Source organism: Neomonachus schauinslandi, chromosome 5, assembly GCF_002201575.2.
Source record: "Neomonachus schauinslandi chromosome 5, ASM220157v2, whole genome shotgun sequence".
Lineage (NCBI taxonomy): Eukaryota > Metazoa > Chordata > Mammalia > Carnivora > Phocidae > Neomonachus > Neomonachus schauinslandi.
The window spans coordinates 141,404,372-141,422,981 of NC_058407.1; the positions used below are offsets into that span (position 1 = coordinate 141,404,372).

General features: G+C 44.6%; 1 protein-coding gene across 1 annotated transcript in view; it reads right to left on the minus strand.

Annotated features, from left to right (window-relative positions):
- The window catches only part of LOC110587824 (ectonucleotide pyrophosphatase/phosphodiesterase family member 7-like), a 30,493-nt gene extending 14,481 nt beyond the window's left edge, over window positions 1-16,012 (minus strand). Inside the window, exon 1 of the mRNA XM_021698016.1 lies at window positions 15,763-16,012. Coding sequence (XP_021553691.1) covers window positions 15,763-16,012 — 250 coding nt within the window. The remainder of the gene's footprint in view (window positions 1-15,762) is intronic.
- Between the last annotated feature and the right edge of the window lie 2,598 nt (window positions 16,013-18,610).

The following is an 18,610-nucleotide window of genomic DNA, read 5'->3' on the forward strand; positions in this document are numbered from 1 at the left end:
GCCAACACCTTTCCTAAGTTTTTAGGGACATTAACTCATCTAATGCTCCCAACAACCCTGCAAGGTGGCTACTATTATAGCCTCTCTTTTAGAGATTTCCCCCTTTAAGGAAACAGGCACAGAGTTTGCTCAAGATCATGTAGCAGAATTGGGCTTTGAACCCAGGAGGCTTGGTTACAGCCCATGCTTTTTTTTAAATAGGTGAAATTCACATAACATAAAATTAACCATTAACATTTTAAAGTGTACAGTTCAGTAGCATTTGGTATAGTCACAATGTTGTGCAATAATCACCTCTTTTTAGTTCCAGGGCATGTTCATCACCCCAAAAGGAGTCTGAACCCACTAGTAGTCACTCCCCAGTCGTCCATTCCCTCGTCCCCTACTGACCTCTAGTCTTCTTTCTGTCTCTATAGTTTTACCTGTTCCAGACATTTCATAGAAATGAAATCTCACAATATGTGACCTTTTGTGTCTGGTTTCTTTTACTTAGCTTCATGTTTTCCAGGTTCATCCATGTTGTAGCTTGTATCTGTACTTGATTCCTTTTTTTTAAAATTTTTTTTTTAAAGATTTTATTTATTCATTTGAGACACAGAGATACAGAGAGAGACAGAGAGAGAAAGCATGAGCAGGGAGAGAGGCAGAGGGAGAGGGAGAAGCAGGCTCCTCGCTGAGCCAGGAGCCCGATGTGGGGCTCGATCCCAGGACCCTGGGATCATGACCTGAGCCGAAGGCAGACGCCTAACCATCTGAGCCACCCAGGCGCCCCTGTACTTGATTCCTTTTTATGGCTGAATAATATTCCATTGTATGAATAGACCAGAATTTGTTTATCCATCCATCAGTTGGTGGACATTTAGGTTGTTTCTACGTTGTTGGGCTACTGTGAATAATGCTGCTATGAGCATTCATGTATAAGTGTCAGTTTTCAATTCTTTTGGGTATACATCTCAGAGTAGAATTGCTGGGTCATATGATGACTCTATATTTAACTTTTTGAGGAACTGCCAGACTATTTTCCATAGTGGCTGTGCCATTTTACATTCCCACCAGCAGCGTCCAGGAGTTCCAGTTTCTCTATGTCCTCACCAACACTTGTTATCTTCCTGTTTTTTATTATGGCCAACCTAGTGGATGTACAGTGGTATCTCATTGGGTTTGACATGCATTTCCCGAATGACTGATGGTATTGAGCATTACAGCCCAGGGTCTTAACCTCTCTGTTCTACTGTATGTCGGGGGCGGGGCAGTCACATACCACAACTGAGAGTCCTTTGTTACGGGTAGGTAGGGGTGAAGTGGGCATGAGCTTTCTCATGGCTGAGCCATGCCATATCACAGTAGATGAAATGGAAGCACAGAGACAATTCACCCAGGGGTAGTTTGCTTTTGCCTTTTTTTTTCCCCCCTGCAAATCCTGGATTCTGTTCTATCTATGTGACTCTTCCTGCCCAGTAAAGATCAAATCACCCTGGAATTACAAAAACCTGGCACTTCACCTAGTCTAGTATTTATCCATACCACCAACATTAGAATCAATTGAACTGCTTGTTAAAAAACACAAATTCCCAGGGAGCCTGGGTGGCTCAGTGGGTTAAGCATCTGCCTTCGGCTCAGGTCATGATCCCTGAGTCCTGGGATTGAGCCCTGAGTCGGGCTCTCTGCTCAGCAGGGAGTCTGCTTCTCCCTTTGCCCATCCCCCCTGTTCGTGCCTGCTCTCTCTCTCTCAAAAAAAAAAAAAAAAAAAACCAAACAAAAAACCCTCACAAATTCCCTGGTCTCCACTCTAGCCCTTGCTGAATCCACACCTCTAGGGTGGGGTCTGGGAGCCTGCATTTTCATAAGCTCTCCAGGTGGTTCTAGTGCCCACGGACATGTCCCACTGACATGTCAGAACCACTGTTTCAGGGCCTGTTAGTCATTTACACCTGCATGTGGATTAGTCCTAGCAGATTGCCCATTACTCCAAAATCTGGGTTGATAGCAACTCCCCTGAGGGACCAAAGGGAGGACAGACAGCTGTCAAAACCTGGAGTACTCCACTATCTGGGGAAGCTTGGGGGCCCAAAGCCACTGGGAGGATTTGGAGGAGGGATTGGAAGAAGCAGAGGATGCCATGGACACAGAAACTTACCCCTCCTGGACCTTAATGATTCTGGCTTCCAGGCTCTGGGACCCAGAGGTTAATTATAATATCAGTTAAGTAGACTAGCCTGGGAACCAATCATAGAATCCATTTTCCCCTCAAAGAGATGTTACCCAAGTTTCAAACACCTTACCTTAAATGAGTTCAGGGGGCATGACCCTTCTATTCTGTGGCATGGCTAGTCCCAGTAATTGCACAAAGGAAACTGTCTCCATGGTTTTGGGTTATTTCCACCCTGATACTTAAAGGCATGTTCTAAATCCAGCCAGCAGCTGGGGACCACTAATGACCCAGCAGAAATTTCCACTGCCCCTTTGGTTCCTGCTTCCTGCTGCTCAAGGCTCTATCCTGGTTAAGGGCCAGTTCTGGAATGTGGGCAGAACAAGACAGAGGAGGGGAAAAGCTAAGAAATGAACAGCTGCAGGGAGTGGCAGTCAGTTTTACTAAAATTGCATTTTCAACTCTGGAGACAATCAGGGACCGGGCTGGAAAAGCTGCGTGAAAGCAATACCGTTGACCATGCCTGGAGTTCCAGTAGCTGCAAAGGAACTGGTTTCACTTGGGTCAGATGACGCTGTCCTCACTACAGTATGATGCTACAGAAGGGGGCTGCTCTCAGAGGCGGGACATCTGGTTTTGGTTTTGGCTCTTGTAAGCACTTGCTCTCTCTCTGGGACTCAGTTTTCCCCTCTGTAAAATGAGAGGGTTAATGATTTCCAAGGGCCTTTCTGGCTTTATCCATTCTGAGAGTCTGTCATCCATGTCATTTCAATGTTTGTGATGTGGGTAATTATGCAAGTTAAACAGGAAGTAGGATGAGCTCTCCTGGAGAACGTGATTCCTGCTGCTTGCTAATTACGCTTTTATCAGGGTACAATGCCTACTCCCACACCAAGCCAGTTATGGCAAGGTGTGGGTAAATTCACCCAACCAAGCCTTTCAAGTGTGGGAACCAGCCCAGCTAGATGTGACTCCTTTCTCTTGATTCTCAGAGACTGAAATTTATTTATTTCCTGAATACTTGCAGGGTGAATTTAGGAAACCATCAATTCCAGTGTTTGATCCAAATCCTCTCTTTCTCAAACATTTTGAGCCAAGTATTATCCTTGATTGTCCCATGGCATTTACAGCTTAGAGGACAGGAGAGAGAGAGTTAAAAAAGAGAGAGAGAGAGCATGTTCTGGGGTGCCTGCAGTGCTCACAGGCACCTTTTCTTAGAATTGCCCTACTTACAGGCCTTGCTGAGAGGCAGGTCTAGGCACCATTTGTACCATGTGGCATCTCCTCCCCACATTCAGTTGGTTGGTGAGAAACCCAATTCTCTCTCTCAAGACTTAAACCAAGAGATGTAGTAACTAGTCAACTGGTTGTGGGCTCCGAGCAGCCTACGATGATGGGCCATGAGCAAAAAGAGAAAGCTGGTTGTGAGTGAGTGAAGCAGAGACAGGAGAGTTCCTGGGGCTGATTAGAAGAACACTGGGCTTCTGAGAGCCAGAAACATAAGGTCTGGTTTCTCTAACTGCATTTTCCATTTTCTCTGATTGTCTCTCATTTGGTTCCCTTGCCTGACTTTGCCTGTTAGAGCCTTGCAGGGCAGTCCTTTCCCTTGAGCTAGTGTGAAAGTATTTCTGTGTTTTATGGCTGTTTCCCCCCCGACATAACTGGTGATCAATGCTCCAATAGATGCTGAACAAAGTGCAGTGGGAACACAGAAAAGAGGGGATCAGGGAAGGCTGCACAGAGGAGGTGACACTGGAGCCTGGTAGAAGGCAAGTGCAAATGCAGTCCAACCGTGAACAACATGGGCTTGAGTTGTGTGGGTCCACTTATACACCAGATTGTTTTTGATAAATACACTACAGTACTGTTAATGTATTTTCTCTTCCTTATGATTTTCTTAGTAACATTTTCTTTTGTCTAGCTTACTTTATTGTAAGAATATAGAATATAATATATAAAATATGCGTTAATTGTCCATGTTATTGGTGAGGCTTCTGGTCAATGGTAGGCTATCAGTAGTTAAATTGTGGGGAGTCAAAAGTTATACATGGATTCAACTGTGTGGGGTTTCACCACCACTAACCCCCATATTGGTCAAGTGTCAACTGTATCTGCCATGATTTTTTTTTATAAGATTTTATTTATTCATTTGAGACACAGAGATACGGAAAGAGAGAGAGCATGAGCAGGGGGGAGACAGAGGGAGAGGGAGAAGCAGACTCCCTGCTGAGCAGAAAGCCTGATGCAGGGCTCGATCCCAGGACCCTGGAATCATGACCTGAGCCGAAGGCAGACGCCTAACCATCTGAGCCACCCAGGCGCCCCTGCCATGATTTTTAACTATTGAAACTAAGCACTTCACTGCTTGGGCAGAGGTAGATAGAGGTGGTTTTATAATAGCCTGCCCCAGTTGTATCCATTGTCAGTTACCTTGCTGAAAGGATTATGTAGCCTGAGTTTGCTTAGTGCTTTTTTGTTAATGACCTAAACTTCTCACATGATATGCACTTGGAAATAAGTGAGCAGTATTGTTCAGTTATGTTGTTGTGGACAAACCACTATTTTGGCCATTGTTAGATGGCTTGAGAGATTAGTTCCAAAGTGTGAACTAAAATAGGGTCTGGCATCTACCCAGTAAGACTGTCGAAGTTCTTTCTTTTTTTGATTATGATGATGAAAAAATGGCTGAGATGGTTCATGACTTGCCTTTTCTCATCATCTCAGTCCTGGATTCTTGGCCCAGAAGCCCTGCTCTAGAACTTGCAAAGTTTTCAGGTTTTGCCAATGTTCTGGGCTATTCCTTGGCTTGTGATAGATGAAAACCACTCCTTTTATTCCCTGATCCTAAGGTCAGGACTGACATGACTTAGACTCTAGACCTAGATTAGACCTGTCTAGATGCAAACCTTCATGGGCCTTCAGATCATACAAGAAATGGGTGCCTGTGCAGCCTTGCTGTGGGCTGTCAGGTGTCATTGGAACCGGGCACACATGGCACTCATGTCATTCCATCCTGCTTATACTTTCCACTTAGCATCCATCTCATTTCCTCTTGAATTTCAGATGATTGCCTACAAATATATTTTTTACATTAGTTTACAAGCTTCCTAAGAGTAGGGTTATGCCTCATTTATTCTGGTATCTCCCTGGCACAAAGCATAGGGATTTACCCTCATTAGACATTCAATAAATGTTTGTTGAATTTAATTGAACAAACTTCCTCTTACCTCTGCCCCAGTTGCAAATGGCCAGGTATGATCTGAACCAGTAGGAAACAGAACCTGCTTTAGTCCAAAGTCAATTTGGGAAAAAAGATATTTTAGTGGGATTAAAAGAAGCCATGCCATAACTTAATAACTTAATAAGGGCATTCCTCCCCCTCTGCTCCAAACATTTGCTCTGTTCGTACCTACTAATTTTCAGGTGTAACAGTGTATATTTACAGATAGTCCATTTGGCCATAGACACACTTTAATGCATTTATTTATTTAACAATAATTCGAGGAACTGCTATGTGTTATTCACTAATTCCTTTAAACTAATCTACCATATAAACTATAAGCGTGTCTTCATTTTCCTCCTGATTTGTGATTCATTAAGTTCACATTCCCAAAACCAAAGAAGAAAATGTCTTTTTAACCAGCTAGTATGAAATCAGTGAGGAAGAACAGTTGCCAAATCGAGTCAGCCAACCACCTTAAATCAACCCAATGTTCCATTCTTGAGCTGACAAGTTCATTGAGAACCACAGCCAAGACACTGATGGGAAACAGCCCACACTGATGCTCAAAACCACACTTACCCAAGTTTACACACCCAGGGTGCCACCCATTGATAATCCACTGGACCCATAATAAAGGTACTTGACAGGTGAACCAATCAAAATTTAAAACCTTATCAACTCCTGCTACAGAATTGAGGCTTGTCTCCAACACTAGCACTCATGATGGCAGCCATTTTTTGGACAGAGAATATAAAACCCTAGCATGCCCATTTTACTAAACTGCTCTTGCTCATGTGTAAGTACAAAATGAAAAACACTGATGCTGCTTCTTTTTGACATTGCTTTTTAATTATGGCCATCCATAAATCATTTTATCCTTGAACAAGACTTGAGAATGGCCCTAAGGCAGAGGCACGATTCCTTAGGAACTAGGCCAACAAAGAATGGGCTTTCACACTCTCCACCTCTTCCTTTATTCTGCTGTCAAAAACAGAAACTTTCTCTCTTTGAATAGCTGGAAGCAGCTGGCTGCACTTAAGTTCCATCTGGGAACTCTTTTAACACACAGTTCTACCTTTGTCCTGCCTTACTGACCACTGTCACAGAAATGGAATCTGTCCCCTGCATTTTTTTTCTCACTTTATTTTCTCCTCTTACCACTATAGTGGGCTGAATGGTAACCCCCCCCCGACCAAATTATATGTCCATATTCTTTTTTTTTTAAAGATTTTATTTATTTACTTGACAGAGAGAGACACAGTGAGAGAGGGAACACAAGCAGGGGGAGTGGGAGAGGGAGAAGCCGGCTTCCCACTAAGCAGGGAGCCCGATGCGGGGCTTGATCCCTGGACCCTGGGATCATGACCTGAGCCGAAGGCAGACGCTTAATGACTGAGCCACCCAGGCACCCCTATATGTCCATATTCTTATTCCCAGAACCTGTGAATGCTGCCTTATTTGGAAACTAGGTCTTCATGGATATAATTATATAAGTTAAGGATTTTGACATGAAGAGATCATCCTGAAAATCATCACATGAAGAGATTATCCATATTGGCTCTAAATCCCCTTATAAGAGGCAGAAGAGCAGAGGACACAGACAGAAAAGGAGGAAGCAACGTGAACATGGAGGCAGATATTGGAGTGGTGTGGCCACAAATCAGGGAATGCTGGCAGCGATCAGAAGCCTAAGAGGCGAGGAAAGATTCTCTCCTGGAACCTACGGAGGGAGCATGGCCCACTGATACCTTGATTTTGGGCTTCTAGCCTCTAGGCTTTCTGTTGCTTTAAGCCACCCAGCTTATGGTACTTTGTTATAGCAGCCATGGGAAACTAATCCACCCATGCTGTCAGTCTCAAGTGGTTCCAACTTCTCTTACTCAAGGCGTTGGGATTTGGAGCAGTCATGATTTTTTGCTCAGTTGCTGGGGTGTTTTGGGCTGACACTTTCTCCTGTGTAATCCATAGACCTGAAACATTGGCATCTGATTTTTCTACATGTTGGAAATTCACGTCATGACAAGTTAGGAAATAATCCTGGTTTCCCAGCCTTCCTTATTTTCAAGACTTCCTTTTTTCCCTCCTTGTGGAAATGACTGGAGTTGGAAGCACATCTTTTCTGTCTCCATCTGGGTTTTCTTTGCTTTGTTCATCTATGTTTTAGGGGTTTTGTTGACTTCCAGGACTTTTAATTAATTAATTAATTTGACAGAGAGAGAGACAGCAAGAGAGGGGATACAAGCGGGGGAGTGGGAGAGGGAGAAGCAGGCTTCCCGCTGAGCAGGGAGCCCGATGCGGGGCTCGATCCCAGGACCCTGGGATCATGACCTGAGCTGAAGGCAGACGCTTACCAACTGAGCCACCAAGGCGCCCCGACTTCCAGGACTTTTTCAGTGGAGAGGTATTTCTGGGGAAGCAGGATGGAAGCTGATTAAGGTTTATAGCGTCTTCTAACTAGGTTTCCAGCAACATCTGCTGGGCTTATATTGTTAGCAGCAGCAGGGATTTAATTTCCTTTCCCTACCTCTTTTACCTCTTTCAAACTCTGTTTTTCACCCGTTAGAGTGTCACATGGGTGACCTTTGGCTCTCTGATTTACATGTGATTTGGGTATTATACATCTAGTCCCAGGGTTCTCAACTAGGGGGTAATTTTGCCCCCCAAGGAACATTTGGCCATGTCTGGAGACACTTTTGGTTGTCACAATTCGGGGAGGGATGCTGCTGTCATTAAGTGAGTAGAGGCCAGGTATGCTGCTAAACACTCTATAACGCGCAAGACTGCCCGCCTAAGACAAAGAATGATTTGGCCCAAAATGTCAGTGGTGAGACATTGAGAACCCTGACCTAGTCTTAAAGCTCATCCAAGTATATCTGACCATGCTTCCTTTGCTCCTGTCTCAGGTAGAAGGAGAGTCATGGATTCATGACTGGTTATGACATCATGAGGAATTTTTACCTCTTATAGATTGATTTTGGGATAGAATGTAAGCAACTGATCATTTGTGCAAATTATGCCCTGTGCACCTCCAGGGGATACCACCCACATAGCATTCATGAAAATAACATCCTTAGAATTGTGTTGTAAACAATCTATATGGTTGCAAGTGATGGCTCTGGTTTTGGGGTTGCCCTGGTGGGGTTCTGGAATTGGGAAAGACTTAATTCCTGGCTGATAGGGAGCTTGAGCCCATCATTGAGTACCCTTTCAAGGAAGGAGAAAATGTTGAGCAGAGAGGACCTCACTTTTATTATTCTTGACCATCCTCTAGTTACCAGAGTCCCCTTTTCACCTCTGATCTATATCTATTTGACTAGATTTAAAATTGTCAAATTATAATATCACAGCTTACGTTTTCCATAGCCTTTGTCTGAAACATGGTGGTGATAGCTTCTTATTTTCAGTAGGTTCCTTGAGGGAGAAAAATATATGCTGCTGCTATAAGACTTCCTATCCACCCACCACTTGCTTGGCGGGATTTCCTTAGTTTCAGCAGCATAAGTTATTCTCACTGGTCCTCAATCACTTTGCAATAAAAACTGAGATTGCAAAAATGTTCACTGTCATTACCAGTGATGGAGCAGTAAGTACAGGCTTCTGGAGAGGGAGAAGGCATCGGGTGATTTAAACTAGCAGAATGAGCTGCTAACCCTCAGAGAATGGCTTTTCATTTTGGTGAGATCTGAAGGGAATTGGGACAGTTCAGGGAGACTGGGGGGACCATGCTGGGAGATGGCTGTTTGCACGTGTGGTTACTGAATCCACAAGGAGCCAGCCCCACAGGTGAAGGTGTGACTTCTTGGGACTGAGTACTGGGCCACACCCCCATCCCCATATCAAAAGCCCCATCAAGCTAGTGAGGTAGACCTTCGCTCTTCCTGCCAGACTTTCCTACACTGCTCTTTTCTCTGATAAGAGTCCTTGATTTTCCCCTGAGAACCCACCAGTCTCTGACTTGCAGTCCACCTGGTTTGTGTGGTGCTTGCCACCCCCCTTAACCCTGACCTGGGGGTAGATATGTATTCTTAGCTTGGGTGTTCAACATTGTTCCACCCCCTACCCCAAGCCACAGCGATCGGTTTTGAGAAGTAAATTGGTCCAATGAGAGCCAATATTGGGAATTTTGTGGTCATTCGTAGAAATAGAGAGGGAAAAGAAAGAGATTGATCACTCTGGTGACATAGTTTGAGGACCTGGATTACTAATGCCTATAGTTATCAATTAATTATGTTTTATAATACTGTTGTGGGTTGAATTGTGTTCCTCAAAAAAGATACTTGAAGTCCTAAGCCCCAGGACCTCAGAATGGGACCTTGTTTCAAAATAGGGCCACTATAGAGATGAGGTCATGCTTCAGCAGTGTGGGCCCCTAATCCAAATGACTTGTGCCCTTATGAGAATATGGCCATGTGAAAATAGACACACAGGGAGAACTCTATGGATTGGATGGAGGATGGGAGTGTGGCATCTATAAGCCACGGAATGCCGGAGATTGCCAGCAAACCACAAGAAGCGAGGAAGACAGAAGGAAGGATTCCCTACAGATTTGAGAGGGAATGCAGCTTTATTAACACCTTGATTTTAGACTTTTGGACTCCAGAATTGTGAAACAATACATTTCTGTTTTTTTTTTTTTTAAATTTTATTTATTTATTCATGAGAGACAGAGAGAGAGAGAGAGAGGCAGAGGGAGAAGCAGGCTCCCAAGGAGCAGGGAGCCCGATGCAGGACTGGATCCCAGGACCCTGGGATCATGACCTGAGCCAAAGGCAGACGCTTAACAACTGAGCCACCCAGGCGCCCTTCTTCTCCTTCTTTATGTCCTCCTCCTCGTCACTTTTTCCCCCCTCCTCCTCATTTTTGCCGAAGCAACAGAAAGGGTCTAATACTGATGTGGTGACACACTATGATTGGAGAGCCCAGCCTCCGTGGACATTCATTGCCCCCTAGGATTCAGGGATTAGCCATAATTCTGCAGGCTTTCTGGAGCTTCACTCTGGGGCATGTCCCCTGTTACCTTATGCCTTTATACAAAGACTGATGCTCGCTCCCTGTTTATCTGAACCCCATCAAGGATCTGTTTGTGCTAGGAGGAATTCCAAAATGGCCCCCAAGGTTCTTGTCCCCTGATATATATGCCTGGTATAATTCTTTGCCTTGAACATGGGTGGGACCTGTGGCTTGCTTCTAACCAGCAGAACATGGAAAAGTTGAAGAGATTTTGCAGATCTCTTGAACCCTAATCAGTACATTTTGAGTTAATCAAAAGGGAGATTTTCCAGGGTGGGCCTGACTTAATCAGGTGAGCTCTTAAAAGAGGATCTAGAGCAGAGAGACCCTCTCTTGCAGCCTCAAAGGAGCAAGCTGCTATGAGTTCTACAGCTGCAGGGAAATGGATTCTTCCAACGACCACATGAGCTTGGTAGAGAACCACAACCCAGCTGATGCCTTGATTGCAGCTTTGTGACACACTGAGCAGAGGCTCAGTGGTGCTGACTTCTCTTGGAAACTGAAAGATAATACATGGGTGTTGTTCTAAGCTGTTAAGTTTATGGTAATTTGTTCTGCAGCCATAGAAAACTAATACATCATTCTATTTTAAGAAACTTCCAGGTGCTGTGGCCAAGCCTGTGTGTGTGTGTGTGTGTGTGTGTGTGTGTGTGACATGGATGTTGGGGGTGGGGGTGATGAAGCCAGGTGGGAAGAAGAAAACTATCTTGGAGGAAGTAATGGCTCATTCGATGGGGAGAGGACGAAGTTGATTAAAATGCAGGCCTGCCCAGTGCCCAATTTTGGGGAGCTGGAGGGAAAATGTTTCCCCCAGAGCCAGGGCTTGCTTTGCACTTGGGAGCTTTGATTCTAGATAGGGACCCCACTTCCACCTCTTGCAGGTGGTAGTGGGAGGGCCGATAGTTGGAGGAAAAATACACATTCTTTGCAAGGATGCAAAGATTGTCTCACATGGAGAGGTGATAAAGTAGGATATTTTGAATAAATAGCCAGTTTTTAAGAAATCCTCCCTCCCTGAGTTTCTTGCTCAGGACTTCTCTCCTCCCTGCTTCAAGGAGAGGGTGCCATGGGAGAAAGCATGGAAAGCGGGTATTTCTGCTAAGCTCTCCCCCTTATGGGGAGCTGGGGTGCAGAAAAAGTTTTGGGGGGCACAGATGAGTGAGAACACATTTCCCTGTCTGATTCCCTGAGCTGTCAGAGAAAGAAAACAAAAAGGCAGAAGGATCTACAAGAAAGAGCTCTTCATCTTTCTCCCTGGCAGAGCTACAGAGAAAAGGAAACAGATCCCCCAAAAGATCTGTGGGATCTGGGAACCAAGGGGACAAGAGCCTGTGTTGTGAGGCAAGCCCTGGGTAAGACCTTGGAGACACTTAAGTGTAGTTGACCACTGTCCCCACTGCCAGGCCCAACAGAGATGCTAAAACAGTAATTGTTGAATGAAGGAATGAATACCTTGGAGACCCTCTAAAAAAAACTCTCCAGGAAGACTTTCTTTACCAGCAGCAGGGAAAACTGATGAGGGTCATGTGACCGTGGCTCTAGGGTGACGGCTGAGATATCCACACACCTGATAGCCCCCAAGCATGAGGAGGCCCTGCTGCCCAGATGAGGGCAGCAGATGCTCTAGGAGGCCCAGAGTTCTGACCCTGGGCAGCTAAGTCAGCTGTCTTAGGGAAGCTTGCTCATGGATCCTTGTGCCTGGGACATGGCTTCTCCTGGCCTTGACCTGGCCCCTGCCCTTTAAACTGTGTCTAGGAAGCTCAGAGGAGTGGCCACATGGCTTCTTGGACCTGAGCCTGTGTTCGAGCCGTGTGTCGTATGCAGCTCAGATATGAAACAGTACGACAGGTTCCTTCTCATCACCTCTCTTCCCTGTTAAATTGCCCAGAGGTGTTCATAAGAACACCAATAATTAGTTGTTGAGCTAAGAGAGCCCGTTTATCATATTTTGTGTCAGGCCTACACCCTGGAATCTGATGAGGTCTTTGGGTGCTGACAGCACGAATTTTATTCATTATTTTTTCTATTATGGATGATTCTTTCCCACATTGGAGTCAGACAGAGGTCTGCTTGAACCCAGCTCATGAAGACAAATGCTGGGGGTTTTGTTGGGCCTGGGGTGGCCTCTGTTTCATTAATACAACATATTGAGGATATATATTTGTTTCCTGGAAGCTCTGAGGATGGGCAACATTCAGAGGGGTTTGGAATGATTATTTAATTAGAATCAAAGACACTGGTGGGTCGTAGTCATGCTGGAGGGCAGGGATTGAGGAATCAGTGTCTGTAACCATCCAGGGCTGAATTTTACTTCTTACTTCTGTCTCAGAAAAGATTTGTACATCTTTGAACCTCGGATATCTCACCTGTAAAGAGGGTAACTGTCCAGACTTCATATCACCATTACAAGAATTGAAGGATCTGATGATGATGGTACCTGCTTAGCATTTTCATAAGCCAGGTATTAGGTTCCACCATTCAAGGCAGGAGTTTTCAGCTGGGGGCCAGTTTGCTCCCCAAGCAGACATTGGGCAATGTCTGGAGACATTTTTGGTTGTCACATTGGGAGGAGGGGGTGCTCCTGGCATCTAGTGGGTTTACAGGTCAGGGATGCTGCTCAGCATTCCACAGTGCACGTAAAGTCCCCCCTGCCCCACGAGAGAAAAATCTGGTCCCAAATGTCAATAGTGCTGCGGTTGGAAAACATTTTTTAAAGTTGAAGCAGAGTGAATGTTCACCTGCTCAATAAATGACAGGTCTGGTTATAAAGAGAGGGTTCAAAAGAACATGGTTTTTCCACAGTGGGTGAATTAAAAAGATTATTTTGTTATTTATAGGCAATACATTTCACATGGTCCAAGATCTAAAAAGTACACAGGGGGTACAATTCAAAGTCTCCCACCCCCTGCCCTCCCTGGAGGAACCAGTATTGCCAATTTCTTGTTTATTTATCCAGAGGTCCTCTATACATCTATAAGTAATTGTATGCACATATGTATACATTTATATTATATGAACACATATATATACACATTCTTTGCATTTTGCTTTTGTCACTTAATCCATTTTGGAGATAGCTTCCTGTCAGGGCACAAAGAACTACCTCATTTTTCCTTTTAACAGTAACAGATTATGCCATTCTATGGATGTCTGGTATTTTATTTAGCCATTCCCCTCTGGGTGGCTAGTTAGGTTGTTTCTATTTTTCCTGTAGTTACAAATGCCAATGCAATGAATAACTTTGTATGTACAGTGTATATCGTTTTCCACCCACAGATACATATCTGTAGGATAAAGTCCTACAAGTGGAATTGCCAAATAAGAAAATTTGTATGTTCCTGATTGTATTGGTTGTTGCAAAATTACTCTGCATTGAAACTGTACCCATTTCCATTCCCCACTGGCAATGAATGTAGAAGAGGAGTTGCAGTGATTTTATAATTTTTAAAATTTGCTCTTACTGTTTATATCTTCTCATTGGAAACCTTCTGGGAATAAATAAAAGGTGGGCATGCCTTATAATATTTTGTGCCCATCATATTCTCAGTGTTCAGGGATCCAGAATCTGCCCATGGGAGATCTTTTAAATGTTATGAAGTTAATGCCACTGGGAAGTAGCATTCGCTTTCTCCAGAAAAGGGCTATTTAGTTCCTGTTTCCTGGCACTAATAGTTCCCAAATGACTTGCCTCTCAAAGAGTTTACATGTAGGAAAATCTCTGTCAGCAAATCTCCCTCTGAGTGGTTGTTCAGCTTTATTTTTTAAGGTTCTGATTCAAGGGCCCCCTTGAGAGTCTGATGGAAGTGATAAAACCCTCTCCCCAAAGAGGTACCAGCAGTTTGTGTATCATTTCAGAGGCTCCTGGAGCTGCCTTGGACCCCAAGGGAGTGGTTCTCTGGGTAGGGGTGAGGCTCATGCTGCCAGGCACCACTCCCTACCCCATGAGAGGGGTCTGTGGATCCCAGGCTCATAGCTGGGCAGAACCAGTTCTGTGTGGCCAGGGACACACTCGTTCCAAACCTGGCTTCCCCCTTGCCCACTTCTTGGCCCAGTGACTGATGAGTACTCAGCCTTTTTTGAGCTTTAGTTTTCTCATCTGTGGAATGGGGACAGCACTTGCTTTGCAGTATTTTTGTATTGGAGATATCAAAGCCAGAGCACCTAGCACATGCCCGGCTTCAGGCCTATGTTGGAGGAATGGAAGCTATTCTTATTCTTACTATAGTGAAATCCTTTGCATTTTGGCAACTGGGATTCTGGAACAACCACATTCTTTTCTCTTACAGAGACCTTGAACGTGCCCTTCCCTCTGCCTAGAATACTTTTTCTTCCTCTTTGTCTCCTGAGGGTCTCTTTCAGTTCTCAGTTCAACCGTCCCATTTCAGCCTTTCCCTGCCTCCAATTTCAAGTCAATTTGCCCTTGCTGTCTTCTCCTGGAGAAACTCTCCTCTTCCTTCTCAGTGCCTCTCCTAGTTGTAATGAGATCTATTAGTGTATTTACTTGTCTAATGTCTGTCTCCCCTGTCTCACCTGACTACATGCTCCAGGTGATCTGGGGAGACTGGCAAGGGGGAAGGCCCTGAGGCAGGTGGGGGCTGGGTGGAGACACAGGCAGGTGGCCTTTGTGATCTGGAGAGAACTCTGTGAGGGGAAGAGAGGTGAGAGAGGCCAGGAGAGAGTGGGTCAGGGTCCAGGTCATGGGACTTTCTGGGCCACAGAAAGATAAGATTTGAATTCTTTTCAAAGAACACATTGATGGGGCACCTGGGTGGCTCAGTTGGTTAAATGTCTACCTTCAGGTCAGGTCATGAACCCGGGGTCCTGGGATCAAGCCCAATGTCGGGATCCCAGCTCAGCAGGGAGTCTGCTTCTCCCTTTCCCTCTGTCCCTCTACCCCGCTCATGCTTTCCTTCTCTCAAATAAATAAATATAATGTTTAAAAACCAACCCCCCCCCCCAAAAGACCCATAGAGCATTGGTGTCCCTCCAACTCTTCAATAATAAGCCAGGGAGTCATCTAATCTAATCTAGTTCTTTAAAGTTTAATGTTTTATTATTTTTATAAAGTTCTTTTAATGATTTAGTTTTGGAAAAGATCACCAGCCACTGTATGTAAGGCAGGGTGGAGGGTGGGTGGGCCTGGGGAGCAGGGAACAGGGGCTGGAGAGGCTGTAGCTGTGGTCCTGATTGTGTCTGCAGGCTAGTGCCCTGAAGCCAGTGGGGTTTTAGAAACCAGAATATTCTAAGCTAGTGCTTCTTCCAGTTGCATGAACTGCCTCAGTCTCCCAAGAGCTCACTGAGAATGGGCTCTATTTCAGGGAATGACAGACACTGGGGGCTTCCACTAGCATTGGTGGACTGGCTGCAGAGCGGAACTTACCGGAGATGGTGGTGAAGTGGGATGGGGAGGTCATTGTCACAAAGGGTGGCGTTAGGTACTTGGCCTTCACGCCCTCCCGGGCCAGGCGGTCCATGTTGGGGGTGTCCACATCCTGGTCGTAGTTCCAGCGGAAGCCATCGAAGGAGATCAGCAGCAGCTTGTTGAAATTCTTCCTCCCGGGGACAGGGTGGCAGCTGGCCCAGCCCAGCAGGGCGGGCAGCAGCAGTGTGAGGACCCCGAGTGCTGTCATGCCGCGAGCACCACACATCACAGAGTTCATGGGCCTGCTCCCATTTTCTCCCTTTTTTATCTGTGGTTGAACAAAGTCCAAATTGATAATTGTGCCTGAGCTGTGTTGTGGATCGAAACACCTGGAGTGTAACAAGATGTCATGTTTTATGTGATGAAAAGTTCTGGAAATGGATGGTGGTGATGGTTGCACAACATTGTGAACGCATTTAATGCCATTGAACTGTAGACTCTAAAATGGTAAAAGTGGTAAATTTTGTGTTGTGCATATTTTACCATGATAAAAAAAGTCAAACCATGTGAAATATTTTGGACTTTGTATCAATTCCACTATTGTGAAGATTTGAGGAACAAATTAGACTGGTGCTTTCCTTTGCTCAGTATATTCTGTTTTTATAGGGAGAACAGATTATTGTTCATTATGACTCTGAAAGCAACCACCATGGATTGAGGGCCTGAGAGGGCCAGGAACTATATACACATTATCTATTCCATTTAATTAAAAAAAAAAAATCCAAGGTAGGTTATTGGGTTGGAAATTTCCCATGAGAATTTAAAGAAGTCACTGTGGCTAGATACACATAAGATAAGATTTACCATTTTAACCATTTGGAAGTGTACAAATTCAGTGACATTTAGTGTATTCACAATGTTGTGCAACTATTACCTCTATCTAGTTCCAGAACTTTTTCATCCCCTCAAAAGGAAGTCCTATACCCATTAACAGTTACTCCTCATCCCTCCCTTACCCAGTCTCTGGTAACCACTAATCTGCTTTTTGTCTGCTTGGGTTTATCTCCTCTGGACATTTCATATACATGGAATCATAAAGTATGTGGCCTTTTGTGTTTGGATTCTTTCACTGAGCATAATGTTTTCAAGGTTCATCCATGTTGTAGTATGCATCAACATTTCATCCTTTTTCATAGCTTATTAGTATTCTATGGTGTGGATATGCCACATTTTATATATCCATTCACCAGCTGAGCAACATTTTTTTTTTCTCCATCTTTTGGCTATTGTGAATAGTGCTGCTATGAATATTTGTTGGAATACCCTCTGCTTTTCACTTAATTTTTGCAATATATCTATGAGGTGGTTTTTACTTAGTAGCTAAGTAAACAGCTCAGAGAGGCTGTGGAACCACTTCATGGTCACACAGCAGATCTGAGACTGTAGTTTTCATACTTGGCCACATATTTGCTGGGCATGGGAGGGTGTGTTAAATTCCCCAAGGACACAAATTGCTTTGAATACTTTTAAGGATCTGCAAAAAAATGAGCACGTACTATGTCCTAGGTGTAAGAGATACAGAAATATAAATGCAGAGGTTGCCTGTGGGTGGCTCAGAGTCCAGGGGACAGGCAGACAAGTAAAGTGTTACATGCAATGGAAGGGCCCTGCTGGAGGTGTGCATGGGAAGTGATGTGGGAGCAGAGGTAGAGGGTCCAACCTGGAGAAGCTGGGTAGGGGTGGTGCTAGGCTTGAGTTTTATAGGCTGGGAGGAATTAACCTGTTGGAAGCACTGTCATTCAGCCACTCATCTGGATATGACAACATCTGCCTCCGGCCTCTTCCTGCAGGTACATGGATGACATTTACCTTTGCACTTTTAGAAAGATCTATGCCTTGTATAAAGAGGTCATCAACTGACAGGAGTTGAAGGTTTGCTCAGGTATTCAGGGGAAGTTTTTGGAAGATTTTTGTCTTGACCTGGGTGTACTGAAGGCTGCATATCAGACCCAGATGGAGAACCTGTTTCCCCCTTGCTGAAATTGCCTGGAATTCTGTTCCAGGTTTTTGCTTAGGTTGAATCTTTGGGGTGAATAAGTGGTGTGCCAGGGGAGCTCTATTTTGGATCTGTATAACTTGGCTTCTCCTATTAATTAGCATATGTTTTGCTATTTGAGGGATTTTCATAGAATTTTGTGATGAGTATGCAGCATTGCGATTGAGTGTGTTTTGAAGCTTTCCAGGTTGAGCATGTTTTGAAGCTTGGATTCACATCTTCACTCTGCCACTTACTATCTATGACACCTTGGCACAAGTCCCTTAACCTCTGTATGTCTCTGTTTTCTCCTCTGTAAAAAGGAATAGTGATATATTTTCTAAGGTTATAAGACTTTGATGAGATGTTGTACATTGGTAGGAATGTTTACTGCTCATGGGATATCCATGTTCTCCCCCTCATTTCCCAGCCCCTTTGTAATTACAGCCAATGTGCTGTGAGTGGAAGCCACATGCATCACTTCCAGCCTACAGCTGTCTAGGGCTGGTACCTAACTATTTCACTCTCTCATCACCTGCCACCCCATTAACTGGAAGTCTTGTGTTAAGATGGTAGGCTTTCGGGTGCCTAGGTGGCTCAGTTGGTTAAGCAACTTCTGGAACTGAGACCCTCAAGCCTCATGTCCCACAGCTGAGTACTAGGACAGCTTGAAATTGATATACAATTATATCATGATCCTGGAGTCCCAGGATTGATTCACGCATCTGGCTCTCTGCTTGGCGGGGAGTCTGCTTCTCCCTCTGACCCTCCCCCCTCTCATGCTGTCTCTCTAATAAATAAATAAAATCTTAAAAAAAAAAAGATGGTAGG